The sequence below is a fragment of the Mytilus californianus genome, unplaced genomic scaffold, assembly GCF_021869535.1.
Source record: "Mytilus californianus isolate M0D057914Y unplaced genomic scaffold, xbMytCali1.0.p SCAF_5, whole genome shotgun sequence".
NCBI lineage: Eukaryota > Metazoa > Mollusca > Bivalvia > Mytilida > Mytilidae > Mytilus > Mytilus californianus.
This window is the reverse complement of record NW_026262701.1, coordinates 40,248,505-40,268,916: the sequence shown is the minus strand read 5'-3', so window position 1 is coordinate 40,268,916 and position 20,412 is coordinate 40,248,505. Positions and strand designations below refer to the sequence as shown.

General features: G+C 34.0%; 1 protein-coding gene across 8 annotated transcripts in view; it reads left to right on the top strand.

Moving 5' to 3' along the window:
• The window catches only part of LOC127702076 (transient receptor potential cation channel subfamily M member-like 2), a 177,100-nt gene that overhangs the window by 87,295 nt on the left and 69,393 nt on the right, over nucleotides 1-20,412 (top strand). For 2 of the 8 annotated variants that reach the window (XM_052206088.1, XM_052206085.1), the window contains 3 exons: nucleotides 3,179-3,344; nucleotides 6,022-6,185; nucleotides 9,480-12,223. The exons of the other annotated variants lie outside the window; for them this stretch is intronic. In XM_052206088.1, coding sequence (XP_052062048.1) covers nucleotides 3,179-3,344; nucleotides 6,022-6,185; nucleotides 9,480-9,556 — 407 coding nt within the window. In that variant the 3' untranslated portion in view covers nucleotides 9,557-12,223. Of the gene's footprint in view, nucleotides 1-3,178; nucleotides 3,345-6,021; nucleotides 6,186-9,479; nucleotides 12,224-20,412 lie in introns of those variants that run through there. 8 annotated transcript variants of the gene reach the window in all.

The following is a 20,412-nucleotide window of genomic DNA, read 5'->3' as shown; positions in this document are numbered from 1 at the left end:
TATATTTTTTTTATTTTCGAACCTCTCTACCTGAAAACACACAGTATTATGTCAATATGCATATGTTTCAGTGTGGCCATGTACATGATATGAATAAAAGTAGATGCTACATATATGTCAATTAGACACATATAACAAAAAAAAACATCTGGGGTCCTCAACAATAGCCATTTTTGTATACTCATATAAAAATAAAAAGATGTGGTATGATTGCCGATGAGACAACTCTCCACAAGAGACCAAATGACACAGAAATTAACAACTATAGGTCACCACACGGCCTTCAACAATGAGCACAGCCCATACCGCAGAGTCAGCTATAAAAGGCCCCGAAATGACAAATGTAAAACGATTCAAACGAGAAAACCAACGGCCTGATTTATGTACAAAATAATGAACGAAAAAAAAATATGATACACAGTAACAAACGATAATCACTGAATTACAGGCTCCTGACTTGGGACAGGCACAAACAGAATGTGGCGGGGTTAAACATGTTAGCGGGCGCTCAACCCTCCCCTTAACCTGGAACAGTGGTGTAACAGTACAACATATGAACAATATTAAAAAATCAGTTGAAAAGGGCTTAACTCATTAGATAGATACAAAGCAAAAACAAGTAACAAAAACATGGACATGGCAGGGTACTTATACATTCCCACAAAAAAAAGACTCTAAGTACAGGTCTGAGAGTACTCGCAGTTACTGACAACTAGTTCAAAGCCAATAACAACTAATAAAAAAAATCATGCATCTAAGACTAATATCAATCAGTGCACATCCAACATCCAATGGATTTAGTGCAAAGACGTCATAATCAGTCAGCGAAAAACATGGCATATTAAGCTCTAAATGTTCTATAGTCTAAACAAAAATTGTAGTTAATACATACACCAGGGTTTTCGATATCACAAACTAGTCAAAACATTTATTAAATTTTATCATCCCCCCAAGGACATCATTCGTAAATATAAATCAACATGCAGACAACTTATACGTTCATGTATTTCACATTCAATCTTTAATGGTAATATTCTATACAAAGCACAAAAAACTGGCATTCACCTCAAAAGCTAACAAACCTTTAAACAGACTTATTCAGAAAGGATATAGTTACGATACTGTTGTCATGTCATTATAGATGGCATATTTTGGTATTAATATTGATTCGCCCATATGGTCTTTGCATCGGAAATAAACACATTTATTCTAAAACCAGTTGCTGGTATGATACGGGTTATGTTCTTCTCATATATTTTATGATGGTATGATACTTAATCCCGAACGGGAGGGATTATGCTTGATTTTCATATGATGAAAACATAATCTTACAATCAGTTTAATTGAGGTCTGGAGCTGGCACGTCAGTAACTGCTAGTAGTCCTTTGTTAATTTATGTATCATTGTCATTTTGCTTAGTTTTTTTTGTTACCTATTCTCACATCGGACTCGGACGTCTTTTAAATTGAGTTTTACTGTGCGTATTGCTGTGTGTTTGTTTATTCTACATTGGCTAGAGGTATAGGGGGAGGGTTGAGATCTCACAAAACATGTTTAACCCCGCCGCATTTTTGCGCCTGTCCCAAGTAAGGAGCTTCTGTCCTTTGTTAGTCTTGTATGTTTTTTAATTTTAGTTCATTTATATGTTTTGGAGTTTAGTATGACGTCCATTTTCACTGAACTATTACACATTTTTGTTTAGGGGCCAGCTGAAGCCCGCCTCCGGGTGAGGGATTTTCTCGCTGTGTTGAAGACCCATTGGTGGCCTTCGGTTGTTTTCTGCTCTTCGGTCGGGTTGTTGTCTCTTTGACAAATCCCCATTTCCATTCTTAATTTTATTATTATAAATGAACTGGTTAATATCTGGTCGCAGCAATTCGAACATAGAATAAACTCATCATAGATACCAGGGTAAGAATTGTGTACGCCAGACGAATGTTTCGTTTACAAAAGACTTATCAATAACGCTCGAATCAAATAAGTTAAAAAGGCCAAATAAAGTACGAATTTGAAGAGAATTGAGGACCCCAAAATCCGAAAGATTTTGCTTAATACAGCTGACGTAACCGTAATGTATTCCTAAGGTTGAAATTAATTAGTTTTTTCGAAAAATTCAAATGTTTGTACGCAGTTAATTTATAGATATGACCATATCAATTTTATACATGTCAACACCGAAGTACTGACTACTGGTCTGGTGATACCCTTGGGGAGGAAACCTCCACTAGTAGTGACATCGATCCAGTTGTTGTAAATAGACTCATCATAGATACCATGCTTAAAACTTTGTACGCCAGACGCGAATTACACAATTCAAATTAATAGGAAATTAACTTTATTCACCCTATCTATAAGAACCCTAAATGTCAATTCCGACTGAAAGGCTTATGGAGCGTACAACTATAGAAGTTAAAATTTAGAGTTAGACCAGTTGTTGGCATATCATACATTATCTTACCTCCTATACGTTTCTAGGAATATGATTGGTTAAAAGCGTCCGCGTGGAGACCGTGTATATTCCATATTAGGTTAGTAGGGAAGCGGGGCTTATTTCAATACACGGTTAGTAGTGGAGTTACGACTTTTGCACTATTTGATTATTTAAATGTATTGAAAGTTCTGTTTAATATTGTTATACCAAGGTTGTTCATATTAAATTGTTATTGTTGACATTATTTTTTTTTTGTGCAGACCAATGGAAGAAGTTCTTTAAATTGAACACTTGAACACTTTAATATAAAAATAAGAAGATGTGGTATGATTGCAAATGAGACAACTCTACTCTAAATTCAACAAATAAAGATAGTCGGTAAGATAAATTCGTTACATAGTCACTAACATCACTATGTAACTAATAATATGTATGATTTTATGTAATCAACCTGGGTCAATAATAATCAAATGGGTAACTGGAATCTGCATGGAGAACTTTCACTCCACAACCGCAGAAGACCCAGAGGAAGTAATCAAGATATAATGTACAAATTGTACTGCTGTCGATGCACATTTCTAGATTAACATTTCATATTGCGAATTATCAAGTTGATAGCTTTGTTAAATTGTATGAATAGGTGTTTTTTGTCGTAGAACACAGATTTGAATTTTTTTATTTTTCTTCAGCCATACATGTAACATTAAAATATACCATCTAACAATCATTTATTCTGCTGATTTATAGGCCAAAATAATGCAAATGGAACTTGCACATTTGTGCGTACTGAATGGGAAAATAATCCAGAGATAGAACGTTGTGTTGAGTACGACTGGGCGGTACTAATCATCGCTGCAATTTACATGTTAATCACGAACCTATTGTTGGTTAACTTGATTATTGCTTTGTTCACGTAAATATTACATTATATAGTTGTCTTTGCATTTTTTGAATGTTGATATTGTTGTCTTTTGGTACTATGTATATGTAAGAGAATGATAATCCCTTCCTTCATGATTAAGTAAGAGCGTTAGCGAGTACGTATCATGATGAAAGGGATAATCAATCTCTTACAAACTTAGAATATTGTAAAGTGTTCAAGGCTCAAATGATCTCTTGATTGTTTTATTCAAGAGTTTGTTTCATTGTCAGTGCAATGTTTATAATTAATGGATGACTTCCCTTTTAGACATTCATTCATGTATTGGTCTTAGTGATGTAAGGACTTACTTTTAGTTTGGGAAATTTTAATAAATTGTGTTGAAGACATGAGATGACACAACGTTACAAAAAAATGGAAGAAATGGTATAAGTTTCCTAATTGTAGGATAATAGATAGTAAGAGAACATGATTTACAGTCATTCTCCACAATTAAGGAACATAAAATTCTACATTTTTATTGGTCGAGAACACTTTGCTATATTCTAACAATGCCTAATGGTTGACATAAGTTCATACTTTGCACATTTCATCATACGTACAAAACAATTATTAAAATTACAGATTTACGCTCAGAACTGTAGATGCGTAAACACTATTCAATCTCCGATAAAATTTATTGCACTAATTTTAATTATGTACCAATTCCTAGCGCGTTTCATATTTTTGTTCATTTCGGGAGCACAAAACTATTTTAGTTTTTTTTTAACTAAATAGCTATCTTTTTTTTACTTTAAAATAAAATTGTTTCCTTGTATTTTGAAATGATAGGAATTTACAATTTACATGCTGTCTATATTAGTTCCCACTGCGTTATGACGTGTTTACACTGAATCCGTTGGAGGTGTGTTGACATATGTTTTAGCCCTAAGAAGCGGGATATATTTTTTAGTTGAAATAATGTTTAGGAGTAGTTTTCAGTAACTGGAAGTACTCTTACGATCGGTACTTCTTCTTTTTCGTCTTTTTGAATTTTGTGTTAACTCGTTGATATTAAAACAAAATCCAGCTTAATAATCTTTATTTTCCTAACACCATCTTGTTTAAACTGTTCAATAACGTATCGTAGATCTTTGAATGTTTAAGTTTTTTTCTCATTTAAATGGGTAAAATTATGAATTTTCACAGCGTCCTTTGAAATTCAAATTCTCAAAACGACACGATGTCAAAAAAAAATACTTATATAATACTTATTAGAGATTTCTGAATAAAGGCATTTATTGATACATAAAAGTTTCAAATTATAGAAGAAACAAAAAAGCATTGATTAAACTATTTTTTCTTATCTTATGTTTGCTATCGTTGATACTAGTAAATTGATTCTTCGACATCACGCGCAATTGATTGCATTGTTATCAAATCAAGATAGCTGAGGTTTTTTTTCGAAACTTTGAACTTTCATTCTAACGTTTGTAAGATCAACTACAAATAATAGATAAATAATGTAAGCAACGGGGGAAGATGGCAGAATCTGCTTTTCAAACGATTTGATGGGTAATGCCGGGTTCAAAACAGACAATAAAAACTCATTAGTAAAATATATATCATGACAAATAACGAAAAACGACGAAAAGACAAACAACAGTCTACAAATCACTACAGTTGAAAACTAAAGACGGAACAATAGGAACCCCACTAAAAACCGGGGAATATCTCAGGTGTTCCGGAAAAGGTAAGCAGATCCTGCTCTCTATGTAGCACTCGGCTTGTGTCTCATGTTAAGTACAAATTCGATGAAAAGTTTCATTCGGGAATGACTTTTTTTGTCACAGTCGCAAATTAATGGGTAAGATTGTAATTGTTTTAAACATATTCGTCGTCATCCGAGCAAATTCTCTGGAATATCGTATCAACTGCCAATATATACTCCATATACAGGCGCTGTTTAATTGTTGCTACACAGAATTGGAAAGTTCACAATAGAAAAATTGAAATCATCTCTTTTGTCGTAGATTTAATACTCAATCGATCCTCATTATCAATTTTTTAATTGTAATTCAAGAAAGATCCCTATTGAAATTGAGGTCATTTCTTAAAATTAACAAACGATGGATTGGCATTTGTGTTGGAAAATATTTTTGGATGCGTATGAAGGTATGATGCATGGGATTGCAACCTTACTAAGATATATGGTCATATATAAAGGAGGAGGGTTTCTATTGATTTTTAATTCATTACCTTAAAGGTCATGTCATAGCTAATTATATGGCAATTTGTGCAGAAAAGATGTGTCTTTATTCTTAGTAATATTGTACATGGTATTGCTACTTTACTTGAAAATACAGCAAATATAACAGTGGGTGGGAGACCCGTTTTGATTTAAAGTCAAATTTAAAGGTCATAAAATCTAAAATGCATCAATATCTGTGAAGGAAAGTGGTTTTCATGTTCTTAGTCAAATATTTATATTTGTTCTCAACTTTACTTGGATATATAGTCTTTGTAAGAACGAGATTAGTTTCCTTTTCCTTGGCTTTACTGGCAAGTAGACAATTCACAGTCATCGCTTCTAATGCTTTGTTTCATCTAATTGGAAAATACCAAAGGGACAAAACTCATAAGTTGAAGAGAGACCTACAAAACCAGGATAAAAACGAAGTTATTCAACATAAGTTGATTTTTGGTATTTATATAAGCACATATATTTCAGTTCTCGTTTTGAAGAAGTACAGAAGGACTCGGATAGGCTGTGGAAATTCTGGAGATGTTCTATCATCATGAAATATAGAAATCGTGATCCTGTTCCATTGAACCTGTTATTTCTGCCATGGAAATTAATCCGAACTAATTGTATGTGTAAAGGACAAGTCAAAGGTTTGTTTCAAAATAATGTGAATAATATGGAAACTGATGCAATGAAACACTATTTTGGTATTAAAAAATCTCGTACAAAACTATATATAAGATATGAACATCCGAAATATTGATAACATAAAAAAAGAATACTAGAATGCAACGGTACACACCTAACATTACAACTGATAATGATGAAACAAAATAGACTGTGATTTTCATGTTTTATATAATACAGATTTTTCCTATTGAAATCATTTGATAAAACCATGTTTCACTGCGCTCACATTCCTTGCTGTATGACGTGTGAAATATAAACAAATCTAATATTATTAGTTATACATAGTATGCTAGTGACCTACTTCTCTCTCACCCCATATGGAATTTACTGACCCCATATATATCGTATTAGGTTACAAGCACACTGTGTAACGAATTTATCTTATCGACTATCTTAACATGTGGCATTTAGACTAATGGCCTATCAAAGTGATCAAGTCTTCAATATTAAGAACCTACTTCCATTGTTTTATACAAAAACAATTGCCAACAATATACAACTTGTTAGCTTTAATGTGTTTTTTTGCATTTATTTTCAGTCGCTCATCATCAATTTCTTCATCTGTTGTTTCATTGATATTTGTCTTCAACGTCTTTTTGTTTTTATAAAGGGACGTAACACCACTGCTAACCGTGAATTAAAAAAAACCACGCCTACTAACCCCATATGAAATATACACGTGTCTCCGCGCGGTCGCTTTTAACCAATGATATTCCTAGAAATGTATAGGAGGTGAGAAAATAAAAAGATAAATACAAAAGTTAAATTTATTTGGTGTTCCATATTCGTAATAACATTTGTTATGTCAAACTACCACTGATGCAATTATCCTGCGTTTTATTTCTTATTGTACCCTTTCCCTTTCGATACCTTCAAATGTAAAGTAGTTGCATTAGAGTTAACTACACGTAGAAAGTTATCTATTGTTTATCAATTTTATCTGTTTATCATGGTATTGTTGTGTCTTCCATCTATAGCATTTGGTTGCCCCCTTGGTACCTCCTCTTATTTCTTGACAATCAAAGAAATGTTTGGAAATATTTCTCATCTGAAACAGTTGTGATCATTTTAATCAAAGAAATGTTTCTCATCTGAAATAGTTGTGATTATTTTTTAGGCGTTTTAATCTTTAAACTTCGAAATGTGTGAAAATAAAACTGCTAATTTATTTTAGCATGAAAAATCAACTTTGGTTCCAATAAAACGTTTTTCTACAACCACATTATTTGTTGTTGTTTTTTTTTATTGACAAAATTTTTAGTTCGTCTAAGGGATGTAATTTGCAACAGATCGTCTATTTCTGTGGAAACAAACTGTCCTCCTCTTCTCGTCGTCTTTTTTCGTACGGAGAAGATTACACACAGGAGTTTTTTTTAAGAAGATTGAAAAGAAGCTAGTATCTATAAATTTTCCGTTCTGTTACATAGATAATTTTCTCTCACTAAATAATTCCAAATTTTATGACTTTATTGATCTCTCCTTACTAAGTGAATCTTAGCTGCGGAACCGTAGATCTTATGGTCCTTGTGTTATTGTTTTGGACAATTTGCGGACTATGGTTCCGTGGATAATTGATCTGACATAAAAGGAACCACAGATACAGTAATTCTTTTTTGAATATTGAATTATTTTAAATAGTGAATTATATCAAGCGATTGACAGTGAGGGTTGATTGAGAGCTTAACTTTTTTGATCAATTGAAACATTTTGTAAACTTTTTATATTATCCATAATATTCGGGCAGCACTTCCCATGAGCAACCCCACTAGTGGAACAGGAACTGCTCTCTCTTCCGGCGCTCATGTTTTTTTTGTTTTTAGTTTAGTCGTCCTTGTTGTATTTGAGCTATTTCATGCTTCGTTTTATCTGTATCTTGTCGATCCTATTTCCGGCAGAAATGTTTGTTCATTTCAAACTTTTATATTCGGTCATTTATGACTGTTACAGAAATACATGAGAGAAATTAACCAAACCGCTATTGTGTGGTGTCTTTTTGTCGGATATTGTTTTCAACGGAATTTAACAGTAATAAAAAAGGGGTGTAGTTAATTGATTAGGAATTTTGGACTGCAGGACCACAAGGATTATTTTAACCGAGAGTGTGGTGGGGTTCTTTTTGCACTAACCTGTTTTGTTTTTTGTTTTTGTTTTTTTTTATTTTGTGTACTTTTGTTTGTCTATTCGTCTTCTTGTGGACAGGGAATTGTCTGTCTTTCTCTGTTGTGTGTTTTTTTGTCTTCTCTTCTTTGTGTCTCCTATACGACCAAAGATACAAAGGCGAGACATAGAGACCAAATATATCTCGTGGCGTCGTCATGTCGGCAACATTTAAGTTACGTTTACTTAAATATATTTTTCAAACAACAATAATTTTGCCAAAGAGTCAAGGAATTTTACGAAACTAAAAAGATTGGTTGATTCTTGATTGTTAAAACGTACAATGGCAAATAAGTCATGTATTTTCAAGACAAGGACGAATTAATAATGACAAAACCATATGTAGGTTCTGCAGAGTAGGCTGTCCTGGGTGCAGGGTGTTAAATCAATTCGACTGCCACCGGAAAATGTGGGTATGGTGGATAGGGGAAGAAATTTTGCATTGCAACAGGTCATTTAACCTCCAAATTCCGACCGGGCATGACTGTGTATTCATACATCCCACACACACAGCCAAATTGACGCTCCACTTAAGCAAGGGTTTTACTGTCGGAACGGGGGAAAAGTCCAGCAGTAACCTTACTTCTATACCTTAACTAATTATTGGGGTTTCGAAACTTGGATAGCAGTTCCCTAATGATAACGAAGTAGCCTCTTGCATTGTATTGCTGCATTGGTATAAATTCTAGACATTCTAAGCAACCATGTTTGCTCTAGTAAATACAAGCATGTATGAAGCTCACAAATATACACCTTATACCCAATTATACGTTTGAAAATACCAAAGTCCTTTGGTCAGACTTTTTCAGAACCTTTCATTGGATCATACAATTTACAACAATCATGACCCATAAGAATCAACAGAATCAAAAGTCAGTGTCATTTAACTAGATTAATTTAGTTATTAAGGATTTATTTACAAGTCATCAAAATCAAGACTAAATATAATATTTTGTTATTTGATTAGGTTGAAAATGAGTTGTATTTATGTAAAAACAAATGAATATCAAAATTTAATTGAATCTCATAAAATATCCTGGTTCCAGATTTCAAATTATTTAAAACTGCTTTGAATTTTAGTTTTTTAATCATTTCAGGTGATAATGTGATCCAAGAAGCACAGAATCTGCATGCTGTGAAGTGTCTATACATACAGTCAACAAAGACAAAATAAAAACTTATGTTTTACGAAGCAAAAGTGTTTTAGAATAAATATATTCTGCAAAGTACACTCATACATTAATTTAGACGTAATGTATTAATTGGTTATAATTTCATATCATCAATAGGATTTTGTCTTTGATTGCATTTATACCAATATTCAAAGTCAGAATTAGGGTCTGGATGGTGTTTACAGAATAGATAATAATGGCAAAAAAAATAATGAATAAAGAAAAATGAGCAACACAAATAATGGGGTGCAAAATAATAAAGAATAACTGTGAAAAATAAAAGAAGTCAGTAATAAAATACTGATTACAGAAATGAACCTTGAAAGAATAAAGAAATCATGTACTAACAAATAAATCTAATGATAAAATAATTTTCATAATAATTTTACAGAATAAGCCGGAAAATTACCATCTGACAAATTTGACAAAATTGAAGACCTAGAGAATAGGTACAAAACTACAAGTGGGAGGTTTAGCTAGCTATAAACCAGATTTAACCACCATTTTCTTTAAAAGATGCCTATACCAAGTCAGGAATATAGCAGTTGTTTCACTTGTTCCGTTGATTGACAGCGTTTGATTTTTTCAGTTTTGATGGGCTTCCCCTTTTTTAATTTGCATTTGAGTTTAGTATTGTTGTTATACTTTTTTTGCTTGATTCATTGATTCGTTGTCACTATTAACTAAATCTCGTGTATTATATTAACTGATAAAGCATCTGTAACCATAAATCGGCCATATAAAGCATTTTCCTGATTATTGTACTTATAATGAACATAGTCGTCAAGATCTTGCAGATTATTATTAAGACCCTAGCTTTTTCTTGAGGATCAGGATGTAGGTCCATAATTTCTGTACTTCCTTCTTTTGGTCGTGCTTAGTGTTAAGTATCAAATATTTCATATAACATATTGCATATTCTTCAAGTGTATACTACTGAATCAAATTACAATAAAACGTAGATCTGTAAACAGGATGATATTGATAAAGGGCGAAAAATGTGGACTACTGGTCGAAGATGCGGCATACTGTTATTATCGTTATAGAAAAATTTTATTTTAATTAGCTCAAAATATTTGCTTTTGTTTCATCCAATCAAGACACAGAAATCCGGATTCAACACGTCGGTCGTCGGGGGGAAATACATGTGGGGAACTTGACTTTATGGCGTCTTCGATTTTAGAAAACTGACCAATTTCAGGTTGAGTAATTATAGCAAAGCTTACTTTGGGAAAACATGTCTTTTTTAAAACAAATAAAAAAGTTTTTTTTTTCAATTTTTGAATCAATTATATGATCGTCTTTAATGGCTTGGTTGTAATTTGTTGATTTCAGGTGATATAAATCCTGAATCAGTACAGATTGATCGCTAGTTCGAGAAATTTGGTATTTATTGACGGGACGACGATTTTGTTGGTTCATTTGACAAACTTCCTTCTATTTTTGCCACAAAATAGCAAAATATAAAAATAATTTGAACTTAATAGGAAATTTTTATAATTAGGGGCTGGATTCATAAGTGACGATAACTGGTCCTCATATCTATATACTGTTACTCAAACATAGATAGATATAAGAAGATGTTGTATGAGTGCCAATGAGACAACTCTCCATCCAAGTCACAATTTATAAAAGTAAACCATTATAGGTCAAAGTACGGTCTTCAACACGGAGCCTTGGCTCACACCGCACAGCAAGCTATAAAGGGCCCCAAAAACTACTAGTTTAAAACCATTCAAACGGGAAAAGGCACACTTAGTCTTGTAATCCGCTTTTTGTTGTTTATAAGTTGAATTAAAGTCCAAGTCATACATCTAACTTTTGGTAACTCTTTTTATGGAAAATGAATATTTCCGAAAGCAGTCCCTGTTTAAAAAAAATATTTGAGAAAAAATGCAAATTTCTGACCGTAACTGGTCCTTGACCAGTGCAGTTTGAAAAGATGGTTACTATGTTTTGGTAGGTTTCTCATTTCTAATCAAATCGTGTGAGGTAGTTTGTGGTTAGTTCATTTTGTATCCTTAGCATTCTCCCTATTCATTTTACACCTTAAGTTTGATAAATGAAATAAATCAACTCTACATCAAGTTTTTAGAAATATATCTGTAAAATTCAACATCTATAGTGCATGCAGAGATTGTTTCAGTAGCTAGTAGTTGTTATTCCTTAGATGAAACGTATGTTTTGTTGTCATCAACAGTTAGAGATAATGATAATTCAATATTAGGAACGAGCGACGAATAGTAACCACCTACCTGGAATAAGATAAAGAACTTGGAACGCTTTTTCTAACTTGAACTCGAAGAAATTTATAATTTAAAAAAACCCAAAACTCAATTCAACAAAATACTTCATCTTTCTGTTCGAGATATTCTATCAAACAAACAGCTGGATTTTCAAGCATAATGGTATGAAAACAAAATCTGTATTAATGTTCAAAGCAACTGTTTGTACAATTTTTACTCCATAACTTTGAATAATTGGGTGATATTTTTCTATTTTTACGTTTTAAAGACATACATGTTTTAATACAATTTTTATACATTTTTGATCGGGAGGTGGGTTCTTCTTTTGTTTGGTTTTATTTATGTCATACTTGTTATTAATAATGTATTTTATATATTTGCGTAGCGTTTTATTCATCATAATAAAACTAGTTCAGAATTCTATTATTTATTGTGCTATAACAAAAAAGAACCAAAAGTAACGCCAATCCCAGAAAACGAATAAGAGCTACAAATGTAAGCATGATGCGAACAAGATGAAGGATAATGAATATACACAGAAGGGGGGTTGGAAGCACAAAAAGACAGATGACAAATGTATTCCCGTTTTGTCATGTCGGGGACTTCCGTAGCTGACTATACGGTATAGGTATTGCTCATTGTTGTAGGCTGTATCGTTACTTTTGTTTCCTAAATCCGCTACATTTGTTCTCTGTTGGATAGTAGTCTCATTGGCAATCATACCATATCTCTCTTTTTTATATATAAATAAACAACTAAGAACACTAGACACTTTTTATCTCTAGACCAAACACCACTTGGCTGATGGAATCCTTTGTCACGGTTTGAATTTACTGAATATGAGATTTCGCACCGTTGGGCCGTTGTTAGTTATCCAATACGAATGCTCATTAAAGGTATATTCGACAGGTTTATATTGGCTTTTTTATGCTTTACCCTTTCATAGTGTATCACCACAATTATTTTAAACACTTTTTACTAATCAACTTGGTTCATTAAAATATCCGAGTCTCCAGGAGCTTCTTTTCAGCTGAAGAATACTGACATTAAATTTAGAAAGAGATATATTCAATTCGTTATTAAAATTGCATAGTGCAAAGTCATACTATCCAAGTTTGGTATCTGGCATTTTAGTAATGTCTTCAAAGCTTGGTGTAGCGATAACAACTTTTGTGGTGTCAAATTAATTTTGGTAGTCTTGGATAAGCTAAAATATAAGAATAAAGAGAAGTGGCATGATTGCCAATGAGACAACTATCCACCAGATGAATAATATTATTTCAACATAAGTTTGCTACCGCTGAAAGATTTGATTTATCTATTTCGTAAGTTTGCACAACACAATACAAATAGAATTTTTTTTTATATTTATTGATATAGTATTTTATTATATGTGTATTCCAATACATATTTGTTACAATTCCTTTATCTGTTATTTTATTTTTGGTTAATAACAATTTCTACAGGTTACACATAGACAGATTTACTACAAATAATAACTATGTGTCTCTGAGTTAGGGCGCTTAGTCTGACAAACATCACTTTGTCAGTTATATATATATATATATATATAATTGAGGTAAGATGGGAAATCACACACTTTTAAACTTTTACAATACTTAAAACACGAAGCTTCACATTTTTTTCAATATCTATATTTTATTTGTGTACAGTTATCCTTTTTTTCCGACTTGTCACCGAATTACATATTTCATAAATTGACACATGCAGCTAACGTCCAGTCAAAATTAGGACGATAATGGACGACAGCTGCTCGTTAAAGTTGCAATTACGGGTTGAGTGCTTGGTGAGTAACTTAATTTACTGCCGCTCAAAAATAATCCTCTTTTAGCGGCACTCAATTTCTCGGCCTTAGTCATAATCTGCAGAGCCTACCTTTTGGCTTCATTGTTTATTGCGTTTTCTTCCTGAACATGTCTGACATATTTGGCATTGGACTTATATGAAGAAATCAATCAATAGTACTGGGTTGCTGCAAGGGTCCTTTAACATGTATACAGTGTGGATCTCTCGCTATACAAGAGGCATCTGATTTAACGTCCCCGTTCCGACCGTACTCAGCGGTGTGTCTTTTTATCACAAAAAATAAAAAGGACAACCCTAGTAGGGAACTAAATGCTGAACGGATTAAGATATCCAGATGACTATACTCCAATCAACCCTAAGGACGTTAAAATGTCCATATGTTTAATGCATGCAAGCATCTGTTCATTATTGTCTCTCTTTTGAATAAAACATCAAAGATTATACAGTGTAATAGTTTTCTTCATCGTAGTTGGGTATGTGACGTCATAGACGTCAAGCAACCGTATTTTCTGGCACACGAAATGCAATCATTTTGAATTAACGACAGCAAAATGGTTGATGAAAGTAAAGTATTATATAGCTGTTTGCCTTTCATAGGCACATTTAGAATTGATAGATATTTCGATGTCAATCTTTTTTCTTTTTATTTGTACACCAATAATGACTTGTGTCATCTTACGTGAATAACCCCAGATTTCTGAAATAATCTCAATTGATGCTTAGTTAATATCGTGTTCGATAAGAAAAAATAAATCAGTCTGCCTCCTTTTACAATTTTAATTTACTGTCAATAACAAACAAAGTCATTTAAATGTCATATATATCATTTGACGTCGTATTGAGTTGACAGGAAGATAGCGCTACAAAATTTTTGGATGAATATTAAAAATCCTATCTTTCACGAGATATAAGCGAATAGCACAGAAAAAATGAAAAATTGAACATAATAGAATTTATGATTCAGCATGAATTTGGTTATCAGTGTAAGAATTCTTGTCATACTGGCAGTTCCAAGTTATCTGATTGTCAATGCGTAATATAACTGGGTCAAGATGCGCAATTCATTTCCCAAAGGCAACAATGGTAGCCTTTTCTTCAATTCCTCTCGTTTCGAAGCTGAGAAATTTTCACACATGTGGTTAAATTTTCGGGTTACGAAGTGAGCTTAAATTTTTCCCAAATTGAGCAACCCCGAATTGCCCCACGTGATGCCGCAAACATGCCACAAATATTTAATAACTCCAAAGTTTATACATCTTTATTGTACAGTCATCTGCTCTTGTAAAAAACACAAATAGTGAAGCTCAGTCAATTACTAAAACTACCATCATGTCTAATTCAATACTAAGGCTTTTCTACCTCAGACTACCTTAGCTGTATTTGGCAAAACTTTTAGGAATTTTTGGTCCTCAATGCTATTCAACTTCGTACTTTATTTGGCCTTTTTAATTTTTTTTATTCGAGCGTCAATGATGAGTCTTTTGTAGACGAAACGCGCGTCTGGCGCATATACAAATTTCAATCCTGGTATTTATGATGAGTTTATTCACAACCACTGGGTCGATGCCACTGGTGGTAGAGTTTTTATTCCCCGAGGATATCACCAACCCAGTAGTCAGCACTTCTGTGTTGACATGAATTATCATTGATATGGTCATAATTATAAATTAACTGTTTAAAAAACTTTACATTTTTAAAAAACTAAGGCTTTTCTACCTCAGGAATAGATTACCTTAGCTTTATTTGGCAAACCTTTTAGGAATTTTTAGTCCTCAATGCTCTTCAACTTCGTACTTTATTTGGCTTTTTTAAGTCTTTTTTTTTATTCGAGCGTCACTGATGAGTCTTTTGTAGACGATACGCGCGTCTGGCGCTAATGCAAAATTTGGTATCCTGGTATCTATGATGAGTATATTCATTGCATACAGGTTTTATATTTCTATGTGTAGTTTGAGTACCTCACTCTGATGAATATTGACCCAACTAAACACGCGATCTTTCTCATTCCTACATTCGAAAGAAACGGATGGAAAATTATTAAGTGATTGACAAACCCATAATTCCGCCACTATTTCATAGAGAAAGAGAAAAACGCAAATAAACTTGCATTTCATACGGTTAAATCAAATATGTACTTGGCTCGGTACTTATGCATCCCGCCATTATGTTATTGTGCTATGGTCAATTTTATAATCTTGTCTTTCATTTTTGCCAATGTACTTTGTCTATAGAGTGTCTTTATGTCTTTTTGTTTTTCTTTGTTGAAATAGATATTTGTTTTCATAATGATTAAGATTATATTACAATGTTGACTGCTGTACCCCAATTTTTGACATTTTTCCCTATTATGTCTGTTTGTTTTGCTCGCACATTGTTGTCAATATAATGGAATTCTATGCAACTGCCATACAAGTGAGAGGTTTAGGTAGCTATAAAACCGGGTTTAATCCATCATTTTCTACATAAGGAAATTCCTGTACCTAGTCAGGAATATGAAAAGATTTTTTTTCATTCGTTTGATGTGTTTTAGCTTTAGATTTTGCAATTTTATAAAGGACTTTCCGTTCCGAATTTCCCTTTGATTTCAGTATTTTTGTCATTTTACTTTTTATGTAATGTTATTATGAATGATCTTTTATCTTCGATATGATCCCTCAATTTTACCTGCAAACTGTTAGTGTTATTGTGGGAAATGTTACATTCCCTGTGAACACTGAAAATTTAATCTTTCCACATTTTTTTTTTGTTTTTTTGTTTTTGTTTTGTTTGGTTTTTTTATTTTTTTTTTTAGCAAGGACGTTATGGATTATAAATTCACAAATAGTAATAATAAAGCTAATTAGAAATAAAAAAACAAAATTTCCATATAAATGTTATCATTTCCCTCCTAAAATAGAGAACGAAGACGAAGCAAGCTATAGAAGTTTTGCGATTAATTGGTTCGAATGTTAATATGCAAAAAACATCCTGGCGTGCCAACTTCAATTTATGTTTCTACTGGCTGAATGCCTCTGGAACATGCAAATATCCGTTTAGGTATGTATATCAGAAACATTCAGGAAAAATATACATGGAGAAGCGATTGATAAGCAGCAAAAATCTACACTTTTGAAACTATGTTACTAAGACCCCGTTCACACTTGGACATTTATATCGATTAAAACTGGATCGGTTCCTTTAAGACCGATTTAAGCCCAATGTGAACGCTTTCAATCGATCTTGAATCTTGAATCGGTGTAAACTAAAACATGTAAAGAGGTAGTTTAGTTTGAATCGACCTAAATTGAACTGATCCAACTTTAAATGTGAACGCAGAGATAGATCTAAACTAGGACGATTGAATCGATAATAATTTGTGCGCATGTACTGTATTACACGTGCAATTTATTACAAAATGGATGACCAACATATAAGGGCTGAAAATTAACGAAAACCATACGAACAGTAGTATTTACATTTGAACTTGTAATTCAAGTGACACAATTACTTCATCCATTATTTTGTTGCAAGCGTGTGTATCAACACATTAATTTGATTAAATATCAAATTTTTTGAATTAAAATTTAGTTCTGTAAATAAAATACTCACCTTCATAGATTTAGATATTAGTCCACTTTTCAACCGGACACCAGTCAGAAAAAAAGAACTATACCCCTTTGACAACCTCTCCCATCTGACGCATGCGCGCCATAAACCTTCATCATTTATTCCTTGAATTGCCAAGCACCAATGGGGATGAAGGGGATGGGACGGGACCTTTAATTTATGAAGGCGAGTATTTAATTTACAAAACTAAATTTTAATTCTAAAAGTTGATTTTTATTACATTAAATACCTCACCTTCATAAATTTAGATAAACAGAATTTAACGAAGCGCTGAACCCCCCTTGCTAGGAGGAGGAAAAACAACCTGTTGAGCACCAACTGAAGATCCTAAAGAATAGAGGTTGTCACAATGATGTGGCATAGAGCGTAAATAGTGGCTCTAAAAGACACTATTAGACCTCCAAAAACCAGCTGATATGATTTCCGACATAGGGGAGATATTAAAAATAATCCCAAGAAGAGGCCAAGGCTCTTACTTTAAGAGCTTTAACTTGATTTCTAGATAAAACTACAGATGAAGTAGACTTATAGGCCAACATGACAGTATTGCAAATCCAGGTAGAAATGTTTTTATCAGAAATGTCCTTTTTCTTTAATAGGAATGCACAACCTAGAAGAACCAGCAGGTCTTAGTTTTGCTGGCGAAGCTAGGTAAAAGGCAAAGAAGTTCTCACAGGACACAACACATGATTACCTGCAGAAGCAGGTATAGCAGGAAAGTTAATTAAACCAGAACCTTTATCAGGTAATTGATTCTTAGCTAGAAAAGAAGGATCAGTGAGAAGTGTAACTGAGGCCTTAGCAGCCGCAAAGACTAGGCAAGACTCAGAAATAGACACAACATGAATCTCGCTCCGTCTCCGACCAGTCGCCAAAGCTATGATAAAACAACATTTATAAGATAATTGTTTGGAGGAGGCGGAATGCAAAGGTTCGAAAGGCGGAATCTGCAGAAACTTCAAGACTAAACCCAAGTCTCAAGAAGGAACCAAACGCCTTTGAGAAGGTATATTGAGGCAACAGTTTTATCAACATAGACAAAAACTCATTATCACGCAAGTCTGAGCCTCCTAAAAGACATATGGTTCTGGTTATGGCAGATCTATATTCCTTTATAGTAGACGGAGTGTAACCTTTTTCTTCAAAAAAGATAAAGGAAAAAATCCGCCAACTTTTGCACAGTAACTGAAAGAGGATCAATTTGTTTCGACACCGAGAACCAATAAAACCACGTTAAATCCACAATTGTCTACATAAGGAAATGCCTGTACAAAGTCAGTAATATGACAGTTGTTTTCCTTTCGTTTGATGTGTTCGAGCTTTTTCCCAACAAAGAGCGATCTCCTGAAACACTGATGGATGAAGTTCGCATTCTGTTTTCGCTGGAACACGTGAACGGGATAGAGCATCCGCCAGAAGATTTTGACTGCCTGAAACATGTCTCACTGACAGAATTATATCGTGACTGTAACACAGAAGAAGAATTGCCTTGCTCAGAAGATACAGAGAAAAGGAATGAGTTCCCCATTGATTCTGAAGATAAGTCACTACTGTGGAGAAGTGACTGACCCTGAATCATAGCCTGTAAATGAAGTAGAGAAAGTAACACAGCTCTAATCTCTAGGAGATTGATCTGTTCCTCCAACTGAGCACCTGACCAAAGACCGGAAGCTGCATGTTCTCCCCAATAGATAAGCTCCCCATCCCACCAAGCTCGCATCTATGAACAGAGATAGAATGGCGTCTGGAGGATCCAACAATACTCCCTTCAGTAGATGTATCTCCTGAAGCAACCACTGCAGATATGGTAACCGAGGAAGAATTGGAGCAGGTGCCTCCCACAGTTGAGATATTGGGTGCCAAAACTCCGACAGATACACCTGGATTTGACGTCCTAGTGGAATGGCGTTCATAATTGAAATCAAGAAACCCACCAGCTGAAGACATTGTCGAGCTGGGACAGTTGAAAACTGACTAACTGATGTACCTTGATCAACTTCTCTTCTGGAAGAAGAACTAGACCCAATTATCTGTATTTTCCCATGAAATCAAAAAACCCAGTCTCAGGAGTAATTGTATAGCCAAATCGGTGTGTTCTTCCAGAAGAGATCGGCAATGATTCTTGCTGAGAGAATCGTCTAGGTAGGAGTGAAATCAAGAAACCAACCAGCTGAAGACATTGGCGAGCTGGGACAATTGAAAACTGCATCAGAGCACTGACTAACTGATGAAATTCTGACTGGGAATTATCTGTGATTTTTCACATGAAATTAAAAACCCAGTCTCAGGAGTAATTGTATAGCCAAATCGGTGTGTTCTTCCAGGAGACATCAGCAATGATTCTTGATAAGAGAATCGTCTAGGTAGAAGTGAAATCAAGAAACCCACCAGCTGAAGGCATTGGCGAGAAGGGACAGATGAAAACTGCATCAGAACACTGACTAACTGATGTGCCTTGAGCAACTTCTCTTCTGGAAGAAGAACTAGGCCCATATCTGTCCGAAAATATTCTCCAAGGAAAAAGAAATTCTGACTGGGAATTATCTGTAATTTTTTCAATGAAATAAAAAAAACGGTCTGAGGAGTAATTGTATAGCCAAATCGGTGTGTTCTTCCAGACGAGATCGGCAATGATTCTTGATAAGGGAATCGTCTAGGTTGGAGTGAAATCAAGAGACCATTGATCTAGAAAGTGGGAAAGCGTGTCCCCCACTGGAAGTTGAGGAAGAGGAGTTGTATAACCTGAGATTTTTTCCAGACTTTACATATGAAGTCTGAGGCCCTCCACAGGTTTCGAACCCAGTAAAACAGAAAAAGCCTTATCACAGACTGGCGCAGACATACCCAAGGAAGATTCATGAATCTCAAAGTCCCTGGATCTAGATTTCCCTGGGTAAGAGAACTTACTACCAGTTGGTTTGCTAGTGTTAGCATGGTTCCCAGCCAAAGACGAGTTAACAAAAGCAAAAGCTGTTGCTAAATGACCCGACTCTGGAAAAGAATTATACCTCTTCAAATCTAGCTTGACCAAACCAGAGCATGCCATAAAATCTGAAGGGGCAGAAGAAATACTTGGCGGAGAGGACATGGGCATATCCGACAAATTCCTACGAATAGAAAAAACTAGACTCCTAAGAGATTCAGAGGTGTTGCCTGAAGAAGGTTCATAGCATCTCCCT